Consider the following 21,390-nt stretch of genomic DNA (forward strand, 5'->3'; position numbering starts at 1 on the left):
GATGCTGTAAAATCTGACCATTCTGCAGAATTATGCATTTGTCCACTATATTGATAACACCATATTAAACTGAGTAACCATAGTGTTAACTATGTTGGAGATCTTGACAAGTCATATGTGCTACAGAGGGTGAGGGATAAAAATATGGAGATTCAGGGCCTGCTGTATCAGTAAAGATTTTATGGGTCTAGTTGCCTGTTTCATGCCTGGACATTTCCTCCAAAGTAAAAGAAAAATCATTTCATGTCATATCTTCCACCACTAAGAAGAAAAGATAACACTTGGTAGGTCTCTTCAAATTTTAGAGGCAGTATATTCCACACTTATGAATGCTGTCCTGGTCTATTCACTGGGTGATAAAAAAAAAAAAAAGCTGCTAGCTTTGGATAGGGCTCAGAGCAGGATAGGGCTCTTCAGTACATCTAGGCTGTGGAGTAAGCAGCTCTGATGTTTCAGCTATAGTAACCAGAAGTCCTTATGGTATTAGAATATCAGTAGTGGCAAAAAAAATGTATGACTTACATAGAAAGCTTTAGTTGAAGAATCTGGAGCCATTTGTGTAGGAATGCAGTTTAAAGATCTTTGTATTACATGTTAATATGTTCAAGAGAACATTCACAGTGAGAGAGACACTAACCTAATTAGACAAAATGATTTGGCCAGTTGACAAAAGCCAGCATCTATAATTGGCTACCCCAGTGCTGGCACAATGAGCCTAATAATAGAAGTACCATGATGACAGAAATTGAGGCTATGTATGGGCCCAACAGTGGACTCCCACTAAAAAAAAAGCAGATAAATTACTTCCACTGATGGTATTCAATCAAAAGCATGACCAGCACTGAGTCTCTCATATAGAACCATCTTTGAAAGAAACCAACCAGCCACTTGGTGGTAAGTTGATAACAAACCATCAGAGTGGCAGCAATTCATCTTGACTGTATTAAATCACATCCATAGGTATAAGTTATTCTTTCCTGTCTACATGGATTCAGCTAGATTACAGAGTATTTAATTTACCAACACAGTATGCATAACATTACATCAGACACAGAAATCCACTTTTCAGCAACAAAGGAGGCTTAGCAATAAACATATGGCAGTGGAATCCACCAGTTCTACTAAATATTGCATCACTAAAAGTTGCTGGCCTAAGAGAGTGATGGAATACCCTTTTAAACTAAGGTACCAACTTGGAATTGACATTTACTGAGTCATAGTAGCATATATACAAAAAAAAAACCTAGTAATGTGTGTATGTATACACATACACACGAATATTAATACATAAATCTTAATGCTATATATTCATGTATTTTACATTAAATATATTAAAATATATACAAAAATAAACCTGGAAAAATGGATAAACATAGACTAAATAATAAAATTAAACCTTATTATTATTTCTTAATGGTAAATTTCTTTCCTATGGTATTGACATTTGTTCTCTAAAATATAAAAAATGGACAATATTGTCAGTGAGAAATATGTGGTAGAAATTGGTTCATTATTTTTGAAAATCTTGACTTTACTTATTGATATATGAAACATCAAAGATACTGCTCCACATTTAATTTATCTTGATTTCAGTTGTTGTAAGTGGACAAGATCTACTCTCCATAATCAATCACGATTGTCATTTCTTAGTCTTTCATGACCTAATTGTTTTTCTTAAAGTTGGAAATGATCTTGAAAATTTTAGGAAGTTTTGATTGGTATTTTTTAAAAAATGATTTCCAATCCACTAAAAATATTTATTTGGAAGATTTTAGATAGCTAAAAAATCGCTTTCCATTTTTAGGGGAATAGCAATATGAGAATTTTGTAAGTAACATGTAGTTTGGGCCATTAAGATTGCATAATAGCAGAAACATTTCCAAAATTCTGTTTTCAAAATGCTCTCTCCATAGTATAACTTTCTTTCTATTAAAAAGCTATTGCTTTCTTAGTCATTATTAAAATGTCCTTTTTACCTTGAAGGGATATTTCAATATGTAAAAATTGATTAAAAATTTTCTTAGATTAAACAGTAATGACAAACTACTTATCATCAAAAAAGTTCAGTAAATTTGAGATGATTTGGGGTGCGTGATAACAGAAAATTATAATTTTAATTGTGCTCATCAATCTCTTAAATACTTTAATACCTCCAATCTTATGAAATATCATATCAGGTGTATTTTTTGTATGTTCAAATAAAACTTTATAAAAACAGGTGGCCTATTGTTTTATTATCCCTCCATATTTGGATGATTCAACATGTTTGTTTTGCACACATTGCAATCAAAGGACAGGAAGAGATGGTATATTATAGTTCACTATATTTAAACATATTTAAAAAGTAACATTATTCTCATTGATGACATCCTTGTGCCTTTCATTTACTACTGCTTAACTGCAATGGTTTCTTTGTGAATAATTTGGCAAACGAATGTTTCATATAATAATATTTCTGATTGTAACTTCAGAATCTTTCTTTTCCTTTATTGATTTCATAACAGGCACACTAAAACAGTTAAACTGTTTTGTTAATAAACATTATTTTATTAAAGAGTATTTTAAATTGTTTCCAGTACATCTTGCTTTTATTGACCACACCCACAAAATTCATCCTTGCTGTTTTATTATTGAGGCAGTTCATCTACCAAAATCATAACCTGAGACATGTTAGAAACATCTGTTCTTTCTTTCAACAGAAAACCTCTGGTACTATGCAATTTGTCTATTTTTTTCTCCAAATCTATGGCAATATTTTATGTTTTTTTTAAAGTAGTTTCTGTTAAATAAGTACATGTTAGTCTTTGTGCCATATGTTTTCCTAGAAAAATTTGAGCCATTTTTACAAAGTGAGAAAAAAGTTGTACCCAATAGTAAGAGTCTTTTAAAAAATTGAAGATTCATATAACATTCAATCATTTATTTTAAAATGAACAATTCAGTGGCATTTAGTACAATCACAGTGTTGTGCAATCACCATATCTATCTAGCTATAAAACATTTTCCTTGCCACAAAAGAACATCCCATACTCATTAAGCAGTTACTTCTTACTCCTCTCTCTCTCCAGCCCTTGCCAACACATTTGCTTTTTGTCTCCATGGACCTAACTATTATAGATACTTCATATAAATGAATCACATAGCATGCAATCTTTTGTGTTTGGATTCTTTCAACTTAGCATAATATATTCAATATTCATCCATACCGTAATATATTGGGATTTAATTCCATTTTATGGTTGAATAATGTTCTATTTTATGTATGTGTCACAATTTGTTTATCCATTCCTCTGTTGATAGACATTTGGATTATTTTCACCTTTTGGCTATTGTGAATATTGCTGCTATGAATATATGTATACATGTTTTTTTTAGTACTTCTTTCAATTCTTTTGTGCATATCCTTGAGGGTGAAATTACTGGCTCATATGTGAATTCTATGTTCAACTATTTTAGAAACCAGCTCCACAGCAGCTAAAAAATTTTACATTCTCCCCAGTTAAGAAAGAAGCTCCCCATTTCTTCACACTGCTGCCAATATTAGTTGTTTTCATTAAAAAAAATTATCTGGACAGGCATACACTTTGGGAAGCTGAAGAGGAAGAATTGCTTGAGTTCAGGAGATAGAGACAGCCTGGGCAACATAGCAAGACCTTATCTCTACTAAAAAAAAAAAAAAGCCAGGTGTGGTGGCACACCTGTAGTCCCAGCTACTTGGGAGGCTGAGGTGGGAAGATAACTTGAGCCCAGGAGGTTGAAGCTGCAGTGAGTTATGATTGTGCCACTGCAGTGTGATTGACACAGCAAGATCCTGTCTCAAAATAAAATAAAAATAAAAATAAAAATAAAAATTATCACCATTCTAATGGTTGTGAAGTGGCACCTCATCAGAGTTTTGATTTGCATTTCCCTGAACGCCAATAATGTTGGACATACTTGTTTGTTCTTCTTGGCCATTTGTACCTATTCTTAAGAGAACTGTATACTCAAGTTATTTGCCCATTTTTAAATTGGTTGTTTTAAAATGGGTTGCCCATTCAAAATGGGTGAAAACTGGGTTGTTTATCTTTGTTGTTGAATGTAAGAGCTCTTTATATATTCTATATTAGATGACAATCAGATATATGATTTGCAGATATTTTTGCTCATTTTGTAGGTCGTCTTTTCACTTTCTTGATAATGTATCTTTTGATAAACAAAATTTTTTATTTTGACAAAGTCATATTTATTTATTTTTTGTTTTGCTGTTCCTGGTTTTGGTGCCATACCTAAGAATGCCTTGGCAAATTCAAGATCCTGAAGCCTACCCTTATGTTTTCTTCTAAGAATTTTTATTATTTTAGCTGTTATATTTACTTGATCCATTTCAAGTTAATGTTAGCATATGATGTGAGGTAAGAATCCAATTTCATTCTTTTGCACATGGGTATCCAATCATTTCAGCACCATTTGTTGAAGATAGTACTTTTTCCCTAATGAATGATCTTGGCATCCTTGTCAAAATTAACTGTTTATAAAATATATGGATCAATTTCTGGATGATCAATTTTATTCCATTGATCAATATGTCTAATATCACACTGCTTTGATTAGCAAGTTTTGAAGTTGGGAAGATTTTGAGCCCTCCAACACTGCTTTCTCCATATTGTTTTGGCTATTTAAAACCCCTTGCAGTTCTGTGTGAAATCTGAGTACCAACCTTTCCATTTCTGCAAAAGAGGCCATTGGAATTTGGACAGGGATATTTGTTTAGTGTCTTTTCTAAACTATTTTTAAAGGTCTGTAACTTCTTTATGTTTTGCCTCTTAAATCCCTGTTTCTTTAGTTTGTGTACAGCTAGTGTTTTGTCAAAGACTTTCTGATAAACCAAGAGGAGACAGAGAGAAATAAAGAGAGGAAGAAGGAAAGGGAGCCAGAGAGATTGTCATCCCAGTCTTTGCAGATTTCTTCTGTGCTGGGATACTCTTTTATTGCTTAGCCAGCCCATTTAAAACTCTACCTTAGCCTTCCCTTCCTTCAAACACTAAGACTAGATGTCAGCCAGGGATAAATGATTTGGGTCTTCTCTGGTCTTTTTCTGAGTAAATGTTTTGCCCAAATTATACGCTGTTGCTTTCTAAATTTCCCCCACAATATAGAGCTGCTTAAAATTGTTATAATTATTCAAAGAAACACTTTCCTTAGCTTTTCCTTCCAGACTTTGGGCACTCTTATTTTCTTCAACCTTAATTTTTTGCCCTAGGCAGCTGCAGTTTTTTATTGTTCATTTTCTTTGTTTGTTTATTTGTTTACCTTACAATATGCTTGAGGAATGCCTGCTGTGCGAGTTCTGAGTTAGATAAAATAAAGACAAACACTTCTCATTAATCCTTCAAGTAGCTCCCATACAGGATAACATTCTTTGAGAATGAGATCTGCTTTGCTCCCTCTGCCAGGCACATTGGGAATAGAGGCTGTGCCAGTGGGAGATGAAGCAAATGCAAATAAAAATGCTACACATCCTTCTTTTAATTTTTATGTTCCCTTTCTCTTGATTCAGCATTCTCCTGTTTCTGTAAACCTTTATTTTTCAGTTTTAACAAAGTTGATTCCAACAGTTCTGCTTGGTTTTTTGATCTCTCTCTAGAGAGATAGGCCATTAGATCTGTTTACTCTGCCTTATTTGCTATCATCTTCTAATTCTTCTATGGGTTTTTGTCTTGAGCTATTAAATTTGAAATGTCAAACGTAGTTTTTAAATATGAGGTTTCTTGAACTTTTGGTAATTACATAATTATCACTAGAAATTAAACATCTTTGACAAAATTGGAGGTTTTTCTTCCCACTACAGATGCTTAACTTACCATGCTTTGAAAATTGCAATAACTTAAGATTTTAGTTTGCAAGGATCATTATTTAAAAGCAGGAGACACAGGCTTCAATTTATTTGAATGATACATAGTCTACAGGATATTTTACAAGAGAACCAAAATGTGACTTGGTTTACTTTGCTATCTAATAGGTGTAAAAAAATAACAGTTTTCTGGCAGGGCAAGGTGGCTCACGCCTGTAATCCCAGCACTTTGGGAGGCTTAGGAGGGTGGATCACTTGAGGTCAGGAATTCAAGACCAGCCTAGCCAACATAGTGAAACCCCATCTCTACTAAAAATACAACAATTAGCCAGATGTAGTGGCAGGTGCCTGTAACCCCAGCTACTCAGGAGGCTGAGGCAGGAGAATCACTTGAATCCGGGAGGCGGAGGTGCAGTGAGCTGAGATTATGCCACTACACTCCAGCCTGGGTGACAGAGTGAGACTCCGACTCAAAAAAAAAAAAAAAAAAAGTTTTCTCTAAACCATATTATTGCTGTTCTACTTGGAGTTGTATACATATGCATGACTCTTGTATTTGCAAATAAAAAGTGTTCTCATTCCTAAGCTTAGCTTGTCGCTACTTTTCTTATTAATGTTAGAATAGATCTATCACATGGATCTATTGTTACATCTATATCATACAGCTATGCATCACTCTTAAAATGCCACGTTAGAAGCCGGGCACAGTGGCTGATGTCTGTAAACCCAGCACTTTGGGAGGCCAAGGCGGGTGGATCACTTGAGGTCAGGAGTTTGAGACCAGGCTGACCAACATGGTGAAAACTGTCTCTACTAAAAATACAAAAATTAGCTGGGCATGGTGGTGCATGCCGGTAATGCCAGCTACTTGGGAGGCTGAGGCACAAGAATCACTTGGACCTGGGAGGCAGAGGTTGCAGTGAGCCGAGATTACACCATTGCACTCCATCATGGGCAACAAGAATGAAACTCCATCTCAAAAACAAAACAAAACAAAACAAAAACTACGTTAGAGAGTAGAGTATCTGTTTGTTGTACTAAATTGGCCAACGTAAAATTTTCTTTGTGTTTTATTGTCATCATAGTTTAATTATATGTGGAAGATTAATAATTTCATGAATTTTTTTTTTGACAGAGTTTTGCTCCATTGCCCAGGCTGGAGTGCAGTGGGATGATCTCGGCTCACTGCAACCTCTGCTTCCTGGGTTCCACCATGTTGGCCAGGCTTATCTCAAACTGCTGGCCTCAAGTGATCCCCCTACCGCGGCCTCCTATAATGCTGGGATTACCGGAACCAGCCACTGTGCCCAGCTCATGATTCTAATATTTGTTATATAAATATTGATTTCTCTACATGGGCTCTTTAATTCTTTTTTTGCATCATTTAACAAATATTGGTTATAATTCAGTCTTTTTTTAAAAGCAAATATTTTGGGTAGTATGTAGAAAGAGAATACTAAATCTGTTTGAAAGAGCTTCCAGAGCAGTTGAATAGATTAAAAGTTTAAAATGTAACCAGAATCACCAAAAAATTGGTTTTGTTTCAAGTGGGAGATTGCCATAGTGTTGAGAGAAATGAAATTGAAAATAGTTAATAGGGAGGCATAACAAATTTTAAGTTTTTGTTGATTTTTAGCCTTATATTTAGCTACAATTGGACACTGTCAGTGATGAGTTTAACCCTCTTGAATGAGGTAGACATACTCAGATGTAATTATTATTATTTATTATTATTTTTGAACTATGAACCAAGAAGCCAGTCTTCAGGGCTCAGTCCCACAAGAGTACCCCTCACCTGTAGATGCTGACCACAAGCATAAAACTATGACCCATGCTTCTGGTTAAACAGCTAAAAATTGGGGTTCCCATGGCCCCTTCCTCAGTTTTGATTAATTTGCAAGAGTGGCTCAACAGAACTCAGGAAAACACTTTAATTTACCCACTTATTATAAAGGATATTATAAAGGATACAGATAAACAGCCAGAAGGAAGAAATGCACAAGGCAAGGTATGCATCAAGAGGCATGGAGCTTCCATTTCCTATCTGGGGTGCTACTCTCTAGGCACCTGAGTTAAATGAGGTTATCTGAAAGCTCCACTGCTCCCCAAACTCAGTCCTTTTGAATTTTTATGGAGGCTAAATGAAGGAGGCTTAATGAAGAAGTCATAATTGATTATGTCATTGTCCACTGGCAATCAACACAATCTTCAACTCTTCTTTCCTCTCCAGAGGTTGGGGAATGAGAGTAAAAGTTCCAATCCTCTACTGACATGGATGTTTTCCCTGGCTGACTATCCCCCATTGTGAGGCTATCAAGAAGCCTAGTCCCCACAACCAGTTATCTCATTAGCATATATAAAGGAACTTATCACTTAAGAGATTTCAAGGGTTTTAGAAGGTGTGTGCCAAGAAATGGAGATGAAGAACAAATATGTATTTCACAATATCAAAATTGGTTAATGAGATTTTCATTAGAATATTGATACTGGCATTTGATTCCATTGTTTTCTGTTTAACAGTATATTTTAAGAGAGACATAAACTAACTAAAACACTATTTTATTTCAAACAGAATTCAGAGGAAATATAGATGGCCTAGGAAACATAGATGGCTTCAGCAAAAAGATTTTCAAGATAAGAGAGGATCTCAAGGAAAAAATCAAATCAATAATTCAGCCAATTGCATGGACCTCAGAGTGAATCAAGAAAAAGTCAAGGCTATACCTGTAAAAAAACTTTCTGAAAATCTCATAAACATTTAGGATATGTTTTATATAACCCCTCAGCTAAACAAAACACTTCCTAAGGGCATGGTTTCAGAAAGTAGAATTGCCAAAATTAGGTAAATGTTTGTCTTAGAAGAATTGTGGATATGGCTTTGAGTGAATCAAATGAACTCCAATAAGATTTATAGGAAATCCACAAAGGTTTTAAGAACATTTTATTAACAAATGTAACATCAGTTGATTAAAAGGCACAAATATAGGTCAAAATGAAAAAAGGCCATTAAAAGTCTCAACTATTTATGAATAGGAGGAAAGCTCTGAAAGCTACTGAGCTATAAACACAGACCTTTTCTTATGGAAGAAGTTCATCTCACAGGGCATATACAGAACCCAGAAGGTTGAACCAATAACTGTAAAGAATAACAAATTATCAAACAACTCTAAGATAGCATAATTTGGTTGTAACAAAAAAAAATCTCCAGCTCCCATAGAGAACTGGCAAAAGTATCAGGCTGAATTTCGTAACTTATATGGACTGTGATTTCTGTGCCTTCCAGTTCCTCCCTTTTCGAATGAGATTGTCCTTTGTGGATGACAGATAACTTGTCATTTTAGTTCACAGATTTCTAGATTAAGAGGAGATGTACCTCCACATCTCATCTACATCTGGATCTTATTCAATCATGAGACACTGTACTTTGAGGCTGATGACATAATTGAATGAAGTTTGGGGGAATTATGAGGAGGTAAGTATACTTTGCATAGGCTGTGTTAAATTATATCCAAAAAAAGGCTGCTGATAATTCTTGCCATGCCTGTAATTGTATATTACTCTTTTCCTCCTACTAAATCTGGGTTTTCATCATTATTGGTTTTGACCTATGAAATGCTGCAGAAGTGAGATTATACTACTTCTGAGCTTAGCATTAAAGAGGTCTCCTGCTTCTGCTTCTGATTATACTGTCTTGCAGCCCTGAACTAACATTTAGCAAGCCAAACTAGCCTAATAGAGAGATGGGTTCAGTCAGAGTTCAGCACTTCCAGCATTTCCAGCCACCTCGGCTGAGCCACTAGACATGTGAATGTACCTGTCTTTTATGTATCAGGACTAGCCAATCTCCCCCAAGTTCAATGCAATTGCTCAAGTGCTTGTATGATCCTGGCTGACACACAGTGAACAGCAGGACAACTTAGCTCAGCCTAAAAAATCCACAGAATTATGAGAATTTTTTTAAATGTTAGAAACCCAGAACATACGTGCTGAGTGTCATGCTTCTTAGATAAATGACACAGAATTTTATTGGTTACACACACACACACACACTGAGATGCTGGCAATTTCTCACCTGTAATTCCTTTGTGATGGGTGATAGTTATCCATTGGCTGTTTATAGACCCCCACTCCCCAACTGAGTTTTTGTATTTTATGGTACATCTCCAGATAGTTTTAGTCAAGGTTACCTGTCTCCAGCAGGAAGACCCCAAGTTCTGTAGTGGCCAAACTACTAAGCAATTAAATGGTTCTACTTGAAGCAAGAAAATAGATATACTTAAGAAAACAAATCATAGAGCAGCACTCCCTTCCTTCAATATTTCTCACTTATAAAGACTGCTAAGAGTGTTTTCTTTCCTGTTTCCATATACCTTCTGCTCATCTTTTTCTTCTACCAATGCCTAGCATTTTCCCTTGAGAGGTGCAATTTTCTCCCATGTTGATTAGTTTTCTTGAAAAAACATTGATATTTTTATCCCCGTTTTAACCTCTAAGATTTTGAACAATAATGTTGTCTGGCAACAATATTCAGGAAAATGTCTTGGCAATAGATTTGGAATAAAAATAGAATAAAAATATCTATAAATGATGAGAATAGAAAGTAGCAAAGGCATTTATACTGAATATTCCTCAGAAATATTGCTACAAAGTAGGTTGGAGTAAAGACTGAACCAGGTTTTAAAAAATAACAAGTATCATTTCTGTTCTGTGGTTAGAGACTAAAATGTTATTTAAAAACAATAAAAAAGTGCTATACATTTGTTCCCAACACTATAATATATATCATTAAATTTTTGGATAATGTTTACATTTCAGTAAAGTGTTTATCTATGTTATCTAGTTAAGTGTTTCTGTGTGTGTGTTTAAAATATTTTCTATCATCACATGATTAATTTTTTTTTCTTTTGAGACAGAGTCTCACTCTGTCGCCCAGGCTGGAGTGTGGTGGCGCGATCTCGGCTCACTGCAAGCTCCACCTCCTGGGTTCATGCCATTCTCCTGCCTCAGCCTCCCAAGTAGCTGGGACTACAAGCACCCGCCACCACACCTGGCTAGTTTTTTTTATTTTTTAGTAGAGATGCTGTTTCACCGTGTTAGCCAGGATGATCTTGATCTCCTGATTTTGTGATCCACCCGCCTTGGCCTCCCAAAATGCTGGGATTACAGGGGTGAGCCACCACGCCTGGCCAATTAAATTTTATTTAAGTTATAATCTCAAAGATCTGTTGAAGACAGTACTGAAGAATGTAGATTTTATTTTAAAAGTCGTCTTCTGTAAGAAATCACAATTTGCAAGCGATTTCTTACAGAAAGTGATTTTTCCTATGTAATTAATTCACTTATTAATACATTTCTTAGGTAATTGATTTATTAATATATTTTCTTCCTGTGCTAGAATATAAGGTTCTAGAATTTAGGACAATGTCCTATTCAAATATTTATGAAATCACTATCCGTGCATATATATGACTTTTTAGTATAACTATTTTTACTCTTACTACAACATAAATATGTTTACATATAAAATATACACTTTTGAGTTATTATTTGTAACTCCAAAATTTGAAATTCTAAACTGAATTTCTTGATATTTTTTCTGTTGTTATCCACTTATCAAAATGTATTCAGATATCCTGTTGCGGAATTATTGTGTAGAAATAACAAGGAAAGACAATGGAGAACACGGGAAGTAGTGCTTTTTGGTTGTCAATATCAGAGCTCATGTAAGTTTACACACAAACTATACAGGATCCTTATTTTCATGAGATGGTGGAGATGAGGAGGAGACCTAAATTTAATACATCCTATCAACAGAATTGGTCCTGAAGTTTTCAACTGTGACTTAGTAAAATATTGCAATGAACTCCACCCCATGAAATATGTCAAACTTTGTCTTGATAGTTTCACAGGTGGTATAGATGTTTAGTCTTCCTTCTAAATTGGTAGAAGCCCCATGGTATTATCAGTAACATCCTGGAGTTTCAATCCAAGCTTGGGTCTTAGGTACATAGTAATTCATATCTGAAGATCTAATGCTTTAAAATGATGGACAAAATCATTTTAATTGGCACTTTTGTGTTTTAAATCTAAATGAAAATTAAAGTGAGCAACTAAGATAAATGTTACCAAATTCATATGGAGCACAATAAGAAGGGGAAACCAAGACATTGAAAATATAGTATAGAATGAGGATTTCTGCTCTCAAAGAATTTATGTTATACAAAAACAGTTATGTAATACTGGATATGTTTTCCAATTTAGAGGGTTATGCTTTGCAATAGAAGTCCTTGCTTAGTACTTACGGCTTTCAAGATGTTCATGTATTTACAAAATATTGATATAATTATGATTTTATTTCACCTCTTTAACACATTGAATTCCTTTTTTTTTCTTTTTCTTCTTGGAAAATAAAACATGACTTTGGGTTAATTCCAGCAGTATTTTATCTTTGGAAATGCATATAAAGCTATAAAATGATTTTAAAATCCTAAGAGAAAGAGAAACCTGAGGTTTGGCATCAGGATAAAAATTGCTCATTATTATTTATCTTTTTTATTCATAAAAATTCATCCACAGATATAACTCGACATTTTGAAAGCTTTAGGTACAATCGATGGCATTATCTTTTAATTTTAAGATTTATTTAAGAGATTTAAAGAGATTTCATTCATTTTAATATTTAACTTATAAAAATATAAATCAAATTCTAAAATGCATAATTTATAAGAGCAGAATTAATAATGAGAGCAGATGTGTAAAAATATAAATGTTTTCACATATAAAATCTGTTTTGGTATTCCTAGTTTGAACTTTAAGTATCCCAGACCTCAACATTAAAATGAAATCATTAAAATTGCTACATTCCTATCTCATGAAGATGTTATGAAGACTAACAAAAAACCATTAAGTATTTTAAATAAAAGGAATTTTCCTATGCTGGAAAATGCATTTTGTTTTTAACAAAATACTCTTATACTAAATGTTTTTTTTTTTGGAACCCAACCATTTATATTCATATGTAATTTTCCAGTCTTTGTAAATTAGACTGTGAAAGCTTTTGAAATAGTATCTATTGTTTGTCCAGCATTTGAAAGTGCAATAATTTCACCATACCACTACTGGCAAAAAGCATAATATTGGGAGGGTTATTAAACACTGAAAATCTGCAAAACAAATTAAGTTGAAGTTATTTAATACAGATGTTTTAAAAATCAGATCTATTTCAATATTTAACCATATTTGCCGGCCTTAAATCTTGTATTTGGCATTTGTTGTGGAATGTATAAGACTCATATAAAAATAACAGAAATATTGCATATGTTTCAGAAAACTATCTGGTGTGAGTCTTCAGATTTTTGATGCACATGCATTTGGTTTCAGACTTAAATGATTAGGTGCGAATGGTGGAGGCATAAAACAATTACGTACGATGTCTAGAAATAATATTCACTTCAAGTCAAGAATACTGTCAAATGGTATCGGGGTGGATCAATCTGTGAAGAAATGATAGAGGTGAGAAAGAGGATCCTACCTATTTTAGAAATAATGTAATGATGTATTTGGTATCTTGTTGCCTTTTGTTATTTATAAAGTAATGTCAAAGGAAAATTAGTGGTACATTCTCATTCAACTATGAAAATTAAATTTAAAAAATTATGAAATTGTTATGAATAAATTCTTAAATTATCCCTTTAAAGATGCTAACATCTCTACCTTCAGCAAACTTATTTTGTTAGGAATAACCAATGTGAATCAAGTCAATACTACTCAAGTGATAGTTGGAACACTATAGAAAGTAAAATATCTTGGTTATACATTAGTAGTGTTGTGGTACTTCCTTTAGTTAACCATTTAGAAAATAGTTTACTAAAACATGTAAAATCCATTCTTCTACCTCTAATAATAGAGGTATTCCTGCTGCCCTATACAACTTGGTAAAAAGCCATGTTACATTTTTTGCTGACACACATTCCCAGGATGCCCTAAGAGCTTAGTAAATGCCAAATGCATTCATTTGAGAAAAAAAGAGATACAGAGAGTAAAGGTATGTTGACAAAAGTCCAAAATATATCTAAGTTTTTACCTTGAATTATTCCATTCTCTATTTCTCCCTTCTATCTTTGATTGGACAATTATGAAAAGGAACTCTAATAGCTTCCTGTGAATATAGCTAACTAAAATATATTTTTAACAGAAATAACATGAACATACAAGGCCATATTCCTTGTTTGTTTGGTGTTCATTTAGATCCAATTTTATTTTAGGTCCTTTTAAACAGGATACATCTGTCATCTCTGAGATGTCTCTTTCAACACTCCAACAGAAGAAGGTAAAAATCTTCTTCATCTGAAGATATTGTTGTATAATGGAAATTGGGCTAAATTTGGATTCCCCTAATGTTCTATAAGTTATTTCAGAGTAATGTTGCCAAAAATTACCCAACCCTTACTGTAAGGTTTTTGTGAGCTAGGCTAGACTATGGAAATAAATTTCTCTGTCCCTCTTCCACTACCACGCTACAATACAATGGCCCATCTGTGAGGTCAGAGAGACTAACTTTACTTTTAAACAGAGACTAATTTCTAGCCACTCATGTATTAGAAAAACTATAAAATGAATGTCAGACTGCTTAGTCATTTCCTTCTCAAAATAATTGACCTAAAGTTCAGAAAAGGGCAAGAAAGGCAAACCTTTAGGCACATTAAGAGAGGGATTACATGCAAAAGCAATTTTGTTTTAAACATTTTAAGTATTTCTGGTGTGTGCAAGAGCCCTCACCCCATAATTTCTCATTCAACAAATCACATTTCATGATGTAATTTTAATTAAAGTAAAACGTTTAGAGAAAATACCTAATTTATATCTATCTATCTATCTATCTATATCAAAAATAGGGGGATGAAACATCAGTATGAGAAAAAGGGAATACATGCCAAGTGACTTAAAAGATGATGCACTGTTTATAAAATCATGTTACCTAATATACTTCTTCTTTCCCCTAATTCTAGCTGTAGTAATTTAAGGATTGTTATAGAGTTCTGTCAATATTTTAATACTATTCGTATTAGGGGCATCCAGCTATTGTCAAGGTGTCTTCAGTCTCCCTTTGGTTGTAGAGGTCTTAATGTTTCAAACACTGGTTCTGAGTCCAGCTCCCCTGATTCCTAGAGATTTGTGAAGATGTGAAGGATGGTTTATGAGCTTTTTACAATGTTTCATAAAGTTCTGTGGGCTCTGAAGATTGTTTAGAACTTTAAGTTTCCTTACTTTGACCTCCCAATCCATTGTCAAATTATTATCTCAGTTTCTCTGACAAGCCAATATGGACGAATGGTTAATTTAAAATGCTGCTACAGAAAAATTACTATTTTTTCTCTACTTTTCAAATCCTGTTTTTGAAAATCTTGCCAATAACAACTAATTCTACAAAGCTGAAAAAATTACTTTAAACATCATTATTTGTAAATGTGACAAAATAGGAAAATATCACCGATTGTGCTTCAAACTAAAGACTTATGTCAGGAAAACTGCCTGTTTTATTATATTTTGAATCTACACATAAACAATTAGCAAGGACTGGTTGAAAGATGGCCCAGGAAATGATGCCATTGGAAGTTCCCCTGTGTGAAGTTGAAGTTAGCTAAGGTGCCTCTCTTCTGGCCTTCCCCTGCTCCCATTGTTGTGTAGTATTATCCTTTCTTTCACTGAGTTAATCTCCTGTAAATCCATGGGCTGGTTCCTAGGGAGGCTCTAGATCTGGCATCTAGCAACAGGCTACAGGGCTTAGATATAATTATTCCTCACCATGAATTTGCTATGTTTCCTTCTAGAGGCATTCATTGAGACCCAGATTATGCCTAGCTGGGCAGTGGCCAGAGGAATTCAGACCACAAAGTACAGAGAGCATAAGGTGGTAATAACTCTATTCACCCAAGATGCTTTGCCTGAAAGGACCCTTTCACAGCAGTGAGAAGGTCTGAGTTGTGACCAGAAAGTAGGGACTGCTAGATTGACTGCATCATTTCTCACCTTCTAGAACAGTATCAGGCCCCAGAACTCTCAATAAATTTGAGAGCTATTAAGAGACAATTTGGAACACCATTTGTACATGTTGCTACAAGCACCGTAACTCTCTCTGGCTATTGAATTGATTTAGAATTCTGGCAGCTTCACAAATACGTATTTCTAAATTTGCATTCATTTCACTATTTTACATTTGAGAGAAGATGTAAAAAGTAATTTTTAAAATATCCGAAGATTCGACAGAAAAATCAGTTTGTACACAAGTTTGGACACAGCCAATATATACAAATTTTCCATCTGTGAGACGATGAGGGATAATGAAGATGGTAAATACATATATTTTTACTGTAAGGGTCTTAATTTGTAATTGTGCATTTCAGGTTCAAATGCAATATGATATTAAATTATTTTAACCAACAGTTTAAGGTTGTAATCTGAAGAACTAGTTGATGATATTTCTCTGCAGCTGATATGAGGCATCCCAAACATTTTGCCAACAGCATTACAAATGTCAAGTATTTTTTTACCTGTGATCTAAGAGATAGCTTCTTGATAAGGGAGTAGTTCTTTGTTATGGAGAGTGATATTTATATTGAAGGTATTTTCTAGTTGCTTTCTTCAGTTTATGTGTCTCTGTTCATGCTGTTATACCCCTATAAGGGCTCGATCTAGTCTTTGATCACCTTTCTTCCAATTTTAAACTGCATGAAGAGATTTGATATAATCTGATAGATCATGAGGCATATTTTGATGACTAATAGAAAACTGAGTTCCTAAAGATTAGTGGCAGCTGTAGAATTGAACATATGTACCCAGTAAACTTAGTTGAGGGCCTTTAAGCATTTAAATGACTTAAATACTCAAAGTAGGCCCTGGCCAATGCTTCTAGTCTTTGTCAACAGAAAAATGTGTTCATTCATCCAACCCATCTCTATTGAGTGGCTAATGTATGCTGGCACCCTGATGGGCACTGTTCCAGAAAATCTTTGAGAGAAACATCTTAGGAATTATTAACGAACAAAAAGGAGTCAATAGAATGGAATGATTTTAACGTGGAAAAAGTGACTTGGGAATCTATATTCCAGGTGTAAGAGGATTACTTTGAGGATGGGTTAAGTAGAGAGGGAATTTAGAAACCTGCCCTCTTCATTACTCTCACTGTGGAGTGACCACGTTTTTGGCTCCTGAGGCTGAGGGCCAGGGCCAGGCCCTTAATGAGGAGCTGTGGGCCGAGCCTCTTGGAGATTTCTGCTAGTTGCTTTCCTCGCCTTTTCTACACACTCCTCAGTACCCCCTCATCCAGGATCAGAACAGAATCAGCTGGAAAATTAAATTACTCACCCTCTTAATGTCAGCTCCCATAAATTTTTTCCTCCTTCTCCCTCAGAGTACAGTTCAACTCTTTTAAGAGGAAAGCCACTGAATGAACCTAGTGCTGAATTTAAACGTTTAAGAGATAAACCTGTCAGTTTCAGATCTCCAAAGAGGACTTCCCTACATGCTCTAGGTTTTAACTTCTAGGGTCCCTCCATTCCATCTTCATTCCTTTCTTCTAATTATTGGGTTAAAAAAATAAAAATAAAAACACTTTTCAGAGTAGGCAGCGCAAGGAGTCCACTGGTTCCACGTCTGCCATACGAAGCAGATTTTTGCACAAGGATAAGGTTACCGCTGCCAGCCCAGGACTCCAGCGGTGTGGCCGATCAGGCGCTGGACCCCTCCCCTCTCCCGCCGACCAGCGAGAGGCTAACAGACGGGTGCAAGTAGACAAGTAGCTGTTTTTATTGAATACAGAAGCTCCTTGAAAACTCCGTGTGCTCTGGGGCTCTCCTGCAATTCCTTTCATTCCCAAAGTGCTGGAGCCAAGCACGCGTCCCCCGTAACTCCCTCCCATTTTTTCTCGGGGATTTGGTAGGCGAGGAGGCAGGAGAGGAGTGGGGAGATGGGGGGTGGTTGGTGGGCTGGGCCTGCTCGGAGTCCTCATTCTTGGGCCGAGGGAGGCGGGGGCGGGCTTGGGGCCGCCCCAGAGGCGTGTGATTGGGTCTGACCCTCAGCCTGCTTGTCAGTTTCGCCCTGGGTGGGGGAGCTGGGAGCAGGGAGGGGAGTGGGCGGAGGAGGGGGCTGCCCGGAGCCACTCGTCCAGCCCACTGACGGCATGAAGCCTTTAGGGGCACACAGTACTCTCAGCTTGTTGGTGGAAGCCCCTCATCTGCCTTCATTCTGAAGGCAGGGCCCGGCAGAGGAAGGATCAGAGGGTCGCGGCTGGAGGGTCCCGGCCGGTGGGGCCAACTCAGAGGGAGAGGAAAGGGCTAGAAACGCGAAGAACGCAAACCACCAAATTTAGAAGAAAAAGCCCTTTGACTTTTTCCCCCTCTCCCTCCCCAATGGCTGTGTAGCAAACATCCCCGGCGATACCTTGGAAAGGACGAAGTTGGTCTGCAGTCGCAATTTCGTGGGTTGAGTTCACAGTTGTGAGTGCGGGGTTCGGAGATGGAGCCGTGGTCCTCTAGGTGGAAAACGAAACGGTGGCTCTGGGATTTCACCGTAACAACCCTCGCATTGACCTTCCTCTTCCAAGCTAGAGAGGTCAGAGGAGGTAAGAAAAAATGGATTTGGGGAGGTGGGAGATTGCCGTCGGTCCTACTGCTTCTGCGCCCCTCCCCCCACTTTACCCTTCCTCCCCGCTCTTCAAGGAAAAAAAAAAAAAAAAAGCAATTCCCTTAAATACAATCCAGATTGTAGCTGCTACCAGGTTGGAATTGGAAACTGGAGAAAGAGATGAATGTAGGCGGGACAATAAAGGGAGAGGAGGTAGGTAGCAGGAAAAAAAGATCTGTCAGGAGGAGAGCCTGCTGAAAATGCCCTTCACCACTTTCCAGCCTCTTTGAAAAGAGGAAAAATATTACCTTGAACACAAGGGCAGTTATACAAAGCTTTTGTTTGAGGCACAGTCTTTAGACTGCCCTTGGAACACATCTGGTTTCTTCAGATTCTAACTAATGGGAATATCTTTTTAAGGGTGAGCTGAGGAGAAAATATAAAGGGTATAAAATGAACCTTGATAAAGTTCTTTGTCTGCAACCAAGTGAGAAGCAGGCTGTTTTAGTTTTGGGGATATAAGAGAAACCAGGGGGCTGAATCTAGAAGATTAGGAACACTCTGTGTGTTTGGGGGGCGGGGGAGGGTCAATCTATTTTAAGTGGACAAAAATTGGCAGATTATTAGGAATAGGTTCAAGATAGGGAGAACACTTTCCCCTGAATTTCAGTGACTCCCCCCACCCCACCCCTCCGCTTCTTCTTGCAGGTTGGACGTGCAGTTCTCTTGGAGAATGATGAAAGTCGCCAAGCAAATGGGGTGGGGGCGGAGGACTAGGGATTGGGAGGGAAGGGGAGGCGGTGTGGGTAGGGTGGGAGGGGAGAGGTAAGGAACAGTTCCTACGTGGCACCACCAAATATTCAATGGCCAGACCTGCTCGGAAGTCTGCAACCCTGTCAGTACCCACGGAGGGAGAGCGACTTCACTCCTCCCCTCCGCCTTCTCCCTCCCTCTTTCCCCCGCCCTTTCCCGAAGAGGCATCTGGCTGGAGCGGTCCGTTAGGTGCCTTAGAATCGACTGGCAGGCGAAAGCCTTTGGAGGTCAGGGAGCCCAGACAGCTTAGAGTAGAAAGCAAGCTTTGTGAGGAGTGCAGAAAGAAGCTGGGGGATAGGAAGGAGGGTGACTGACGAGGTTGGGTCAAGGGAGATAAAAATGGTCAAGCCCAAATGCGTAGGCTTTAGCAGAAACTTGAGTGTGGCCCTGGGTCTAGATGCCAAGATCTGAGCTCTCCCTAATGAGAGTCAGCCCTCCCGGAGGCCGATCTCTGCGACCAGGTTATTCCTTCCACACGCTTAGTGGCTTTCAGCTTCCCGAGTAGCAGGCAGCGCTAGATTATTCCCTCGGGTGACTTTTCCTGCTAAATACAGCGAAAGTCCTATTAGGACTATATTTGAATTTTGAAAGGAGTTATTATGTTGATTAATTATGTTGATTCATTCATTTCCACATTTTCAAGGATAGATAAGAGTGTCTTTGAAAGTGAAATCCATCAAAAAGTTTGTATTTTACTTTTGGTACCTGGTCACCGGTTGGATTGGTCAATTCTGTCAGCAGTTCTGCCCTCTGCTGGTTTTGTTTATTATTTAGAATTCCTGCGTCTATCGTGGGACATGAGGCCTCTGTAAGTCCCTCTTAACTACAGTGGTACTGGAAAAGGACCCTTGATTAAGGAAAAATGGATATGCCATTTCTTTTTCAGCATGTCACACACGCATGTAAATGAGAATATTGTAATGGCAGCTATTTATTGAAAATTATAGGAACTGAGAATTTCTTCGGTGATGGATGAAATACAAGCTCCGAGAGACACTTTTGCATGGATTCAGGGATTATTTTACTGAAGCTATTTATTTTTATTTTCCACATTGAGCCTTTCTGTGGCGATATGTGAATATTTTTTAATATCAAATTTCTGTACTTTTCATGCATAAATTTTCTATTTTCAGTCTAGCAACATACCTGAAACACTTTTAAACAGCATCCCAGTACCACATCAAATAAATGGTGGGAAAACAACTTTCCCTATTTTTATGAAGCCAAGTAATGATAGAAATAGCAAAGTATAAGGATTAGATTTTGTTGGGTTTCTTCTTGATGAAATGCCCTGAAAGTTAAGTGGTAGTTTAGATATTTATATTTTAAGATTTTGTTATGTGTTTTATCAAGCTGTTTAGTGCTCATTTTTCCTGGGAGGCCACATATTAACATAAATCCACTTTTGTAGGCATTCTTATCCCTTAATTAACTTCAAAAAGGGAATAATAGTATATTAATGCTTAAAAAGAAAACATTGGCTACAAATCCTGAATCACCACACAAGGGAAAAATAAACCCAGTGTCCACTTCTGATAATAACCTTTAGATTTGTGGTTGAAGTAAGATTTTATACCAATTTCTAAATAAAGATATTATATCCCAGCATCATACTATGACATTGATTTCATTGAGGTACAGTGATAAGATTTGGATATTAAGCACAAAGATAATTTAAAACAGATACTACTTTTATATAAAATTAAAACATTAAAACCTTTAAACATCTGGGTTCAAAACAAAGTTAGACTCTAAAGAAAATAATATAGGGAAATTTCTTGAAAGTGAATGGATTAAAGAAAATTTATGACTTCATACCTAGTCATATTATTTTACTTTGAAAAATCAAACTATAACTTGGAAATATTTATTATACTCATTAAAAATCAATCCTTGCTGTGATTTAGAATAACAAGGTTAAGTGTGATTTTTATAAGTATTTATTTACATTAACTTCAATTTTATGTTTCATATATATGTTTATTTTTAAAGTAAATGATGTATCTCAGCGATTTATTGATATTCTTTGGCAGTTAGTCCATTACTTACTATTCACAGGAGGTGGGGTTTACCTGGAATTCATAGTGACCACACTATGATTATCTTAAGATAGATGAGTTTAT

The 21,390-nt window shown here is 36.3% G+C and overlaps 1 protein-coding gene and 1 long non-coding RNA gene across 3 annotated transcripts in view; one reads left to right on the forward strand and one right to left on the reverse strand.

The window, feature by feature from the left end:
* The window catches only part of LOC129144171 (uncharacterized), a 235,496-nt gene extending 217,139 nt beyond the window's left edge, over nt 1-18,357 (reverse strand). The window contains exon 1 of the long non-coding RNA XR_008548328.2: nt 18,272-18,357. This is a non-coding gene — a long non-coding RNA (uncharacterized LOC129144171). The remainder of the gene's footprint in view (nt 1-18,271) is intronic.
* The window catches only part of COL11A1 (collagen type XI alpha 1 chain), a 232,057-nt gene continuing 228,587 nt past the window's right edge, over nt 17,921-21,390 (forward strand). Inside the window, exon 1 of one of the 2 annotated variants that reach the window (XM_001140143.6) lies at nt 17,921-18,452. In XM_001140143.6, coding sequence (XP_001140143.1) covers nt 18,347-18,452 — 106 coding nt within the window. In that variant the 5' untranslated portion in view covers nt 17,921-18,346. The remainder of the gene's footprint in view (nt 18,453-21,390) is intronic. The other variant, XM_001139974.6, reaches the window with a different exon arrangement.

The sequence above is a fragment of the Pan troglodytes genome, chromosome 1 (assembly GCF_028858775.2).
Source record: "Pan troglodytes isolate AG18354 chromosome 1, NHGRI_mPanTro3-v2.0_pri, whole genome shotgun sequence".
Lineage (NCBI taxonomy): Eukaryota > Metazoa > Chordata > Mammalia > Primates > Hominidae > Pan > Pan troglodytes.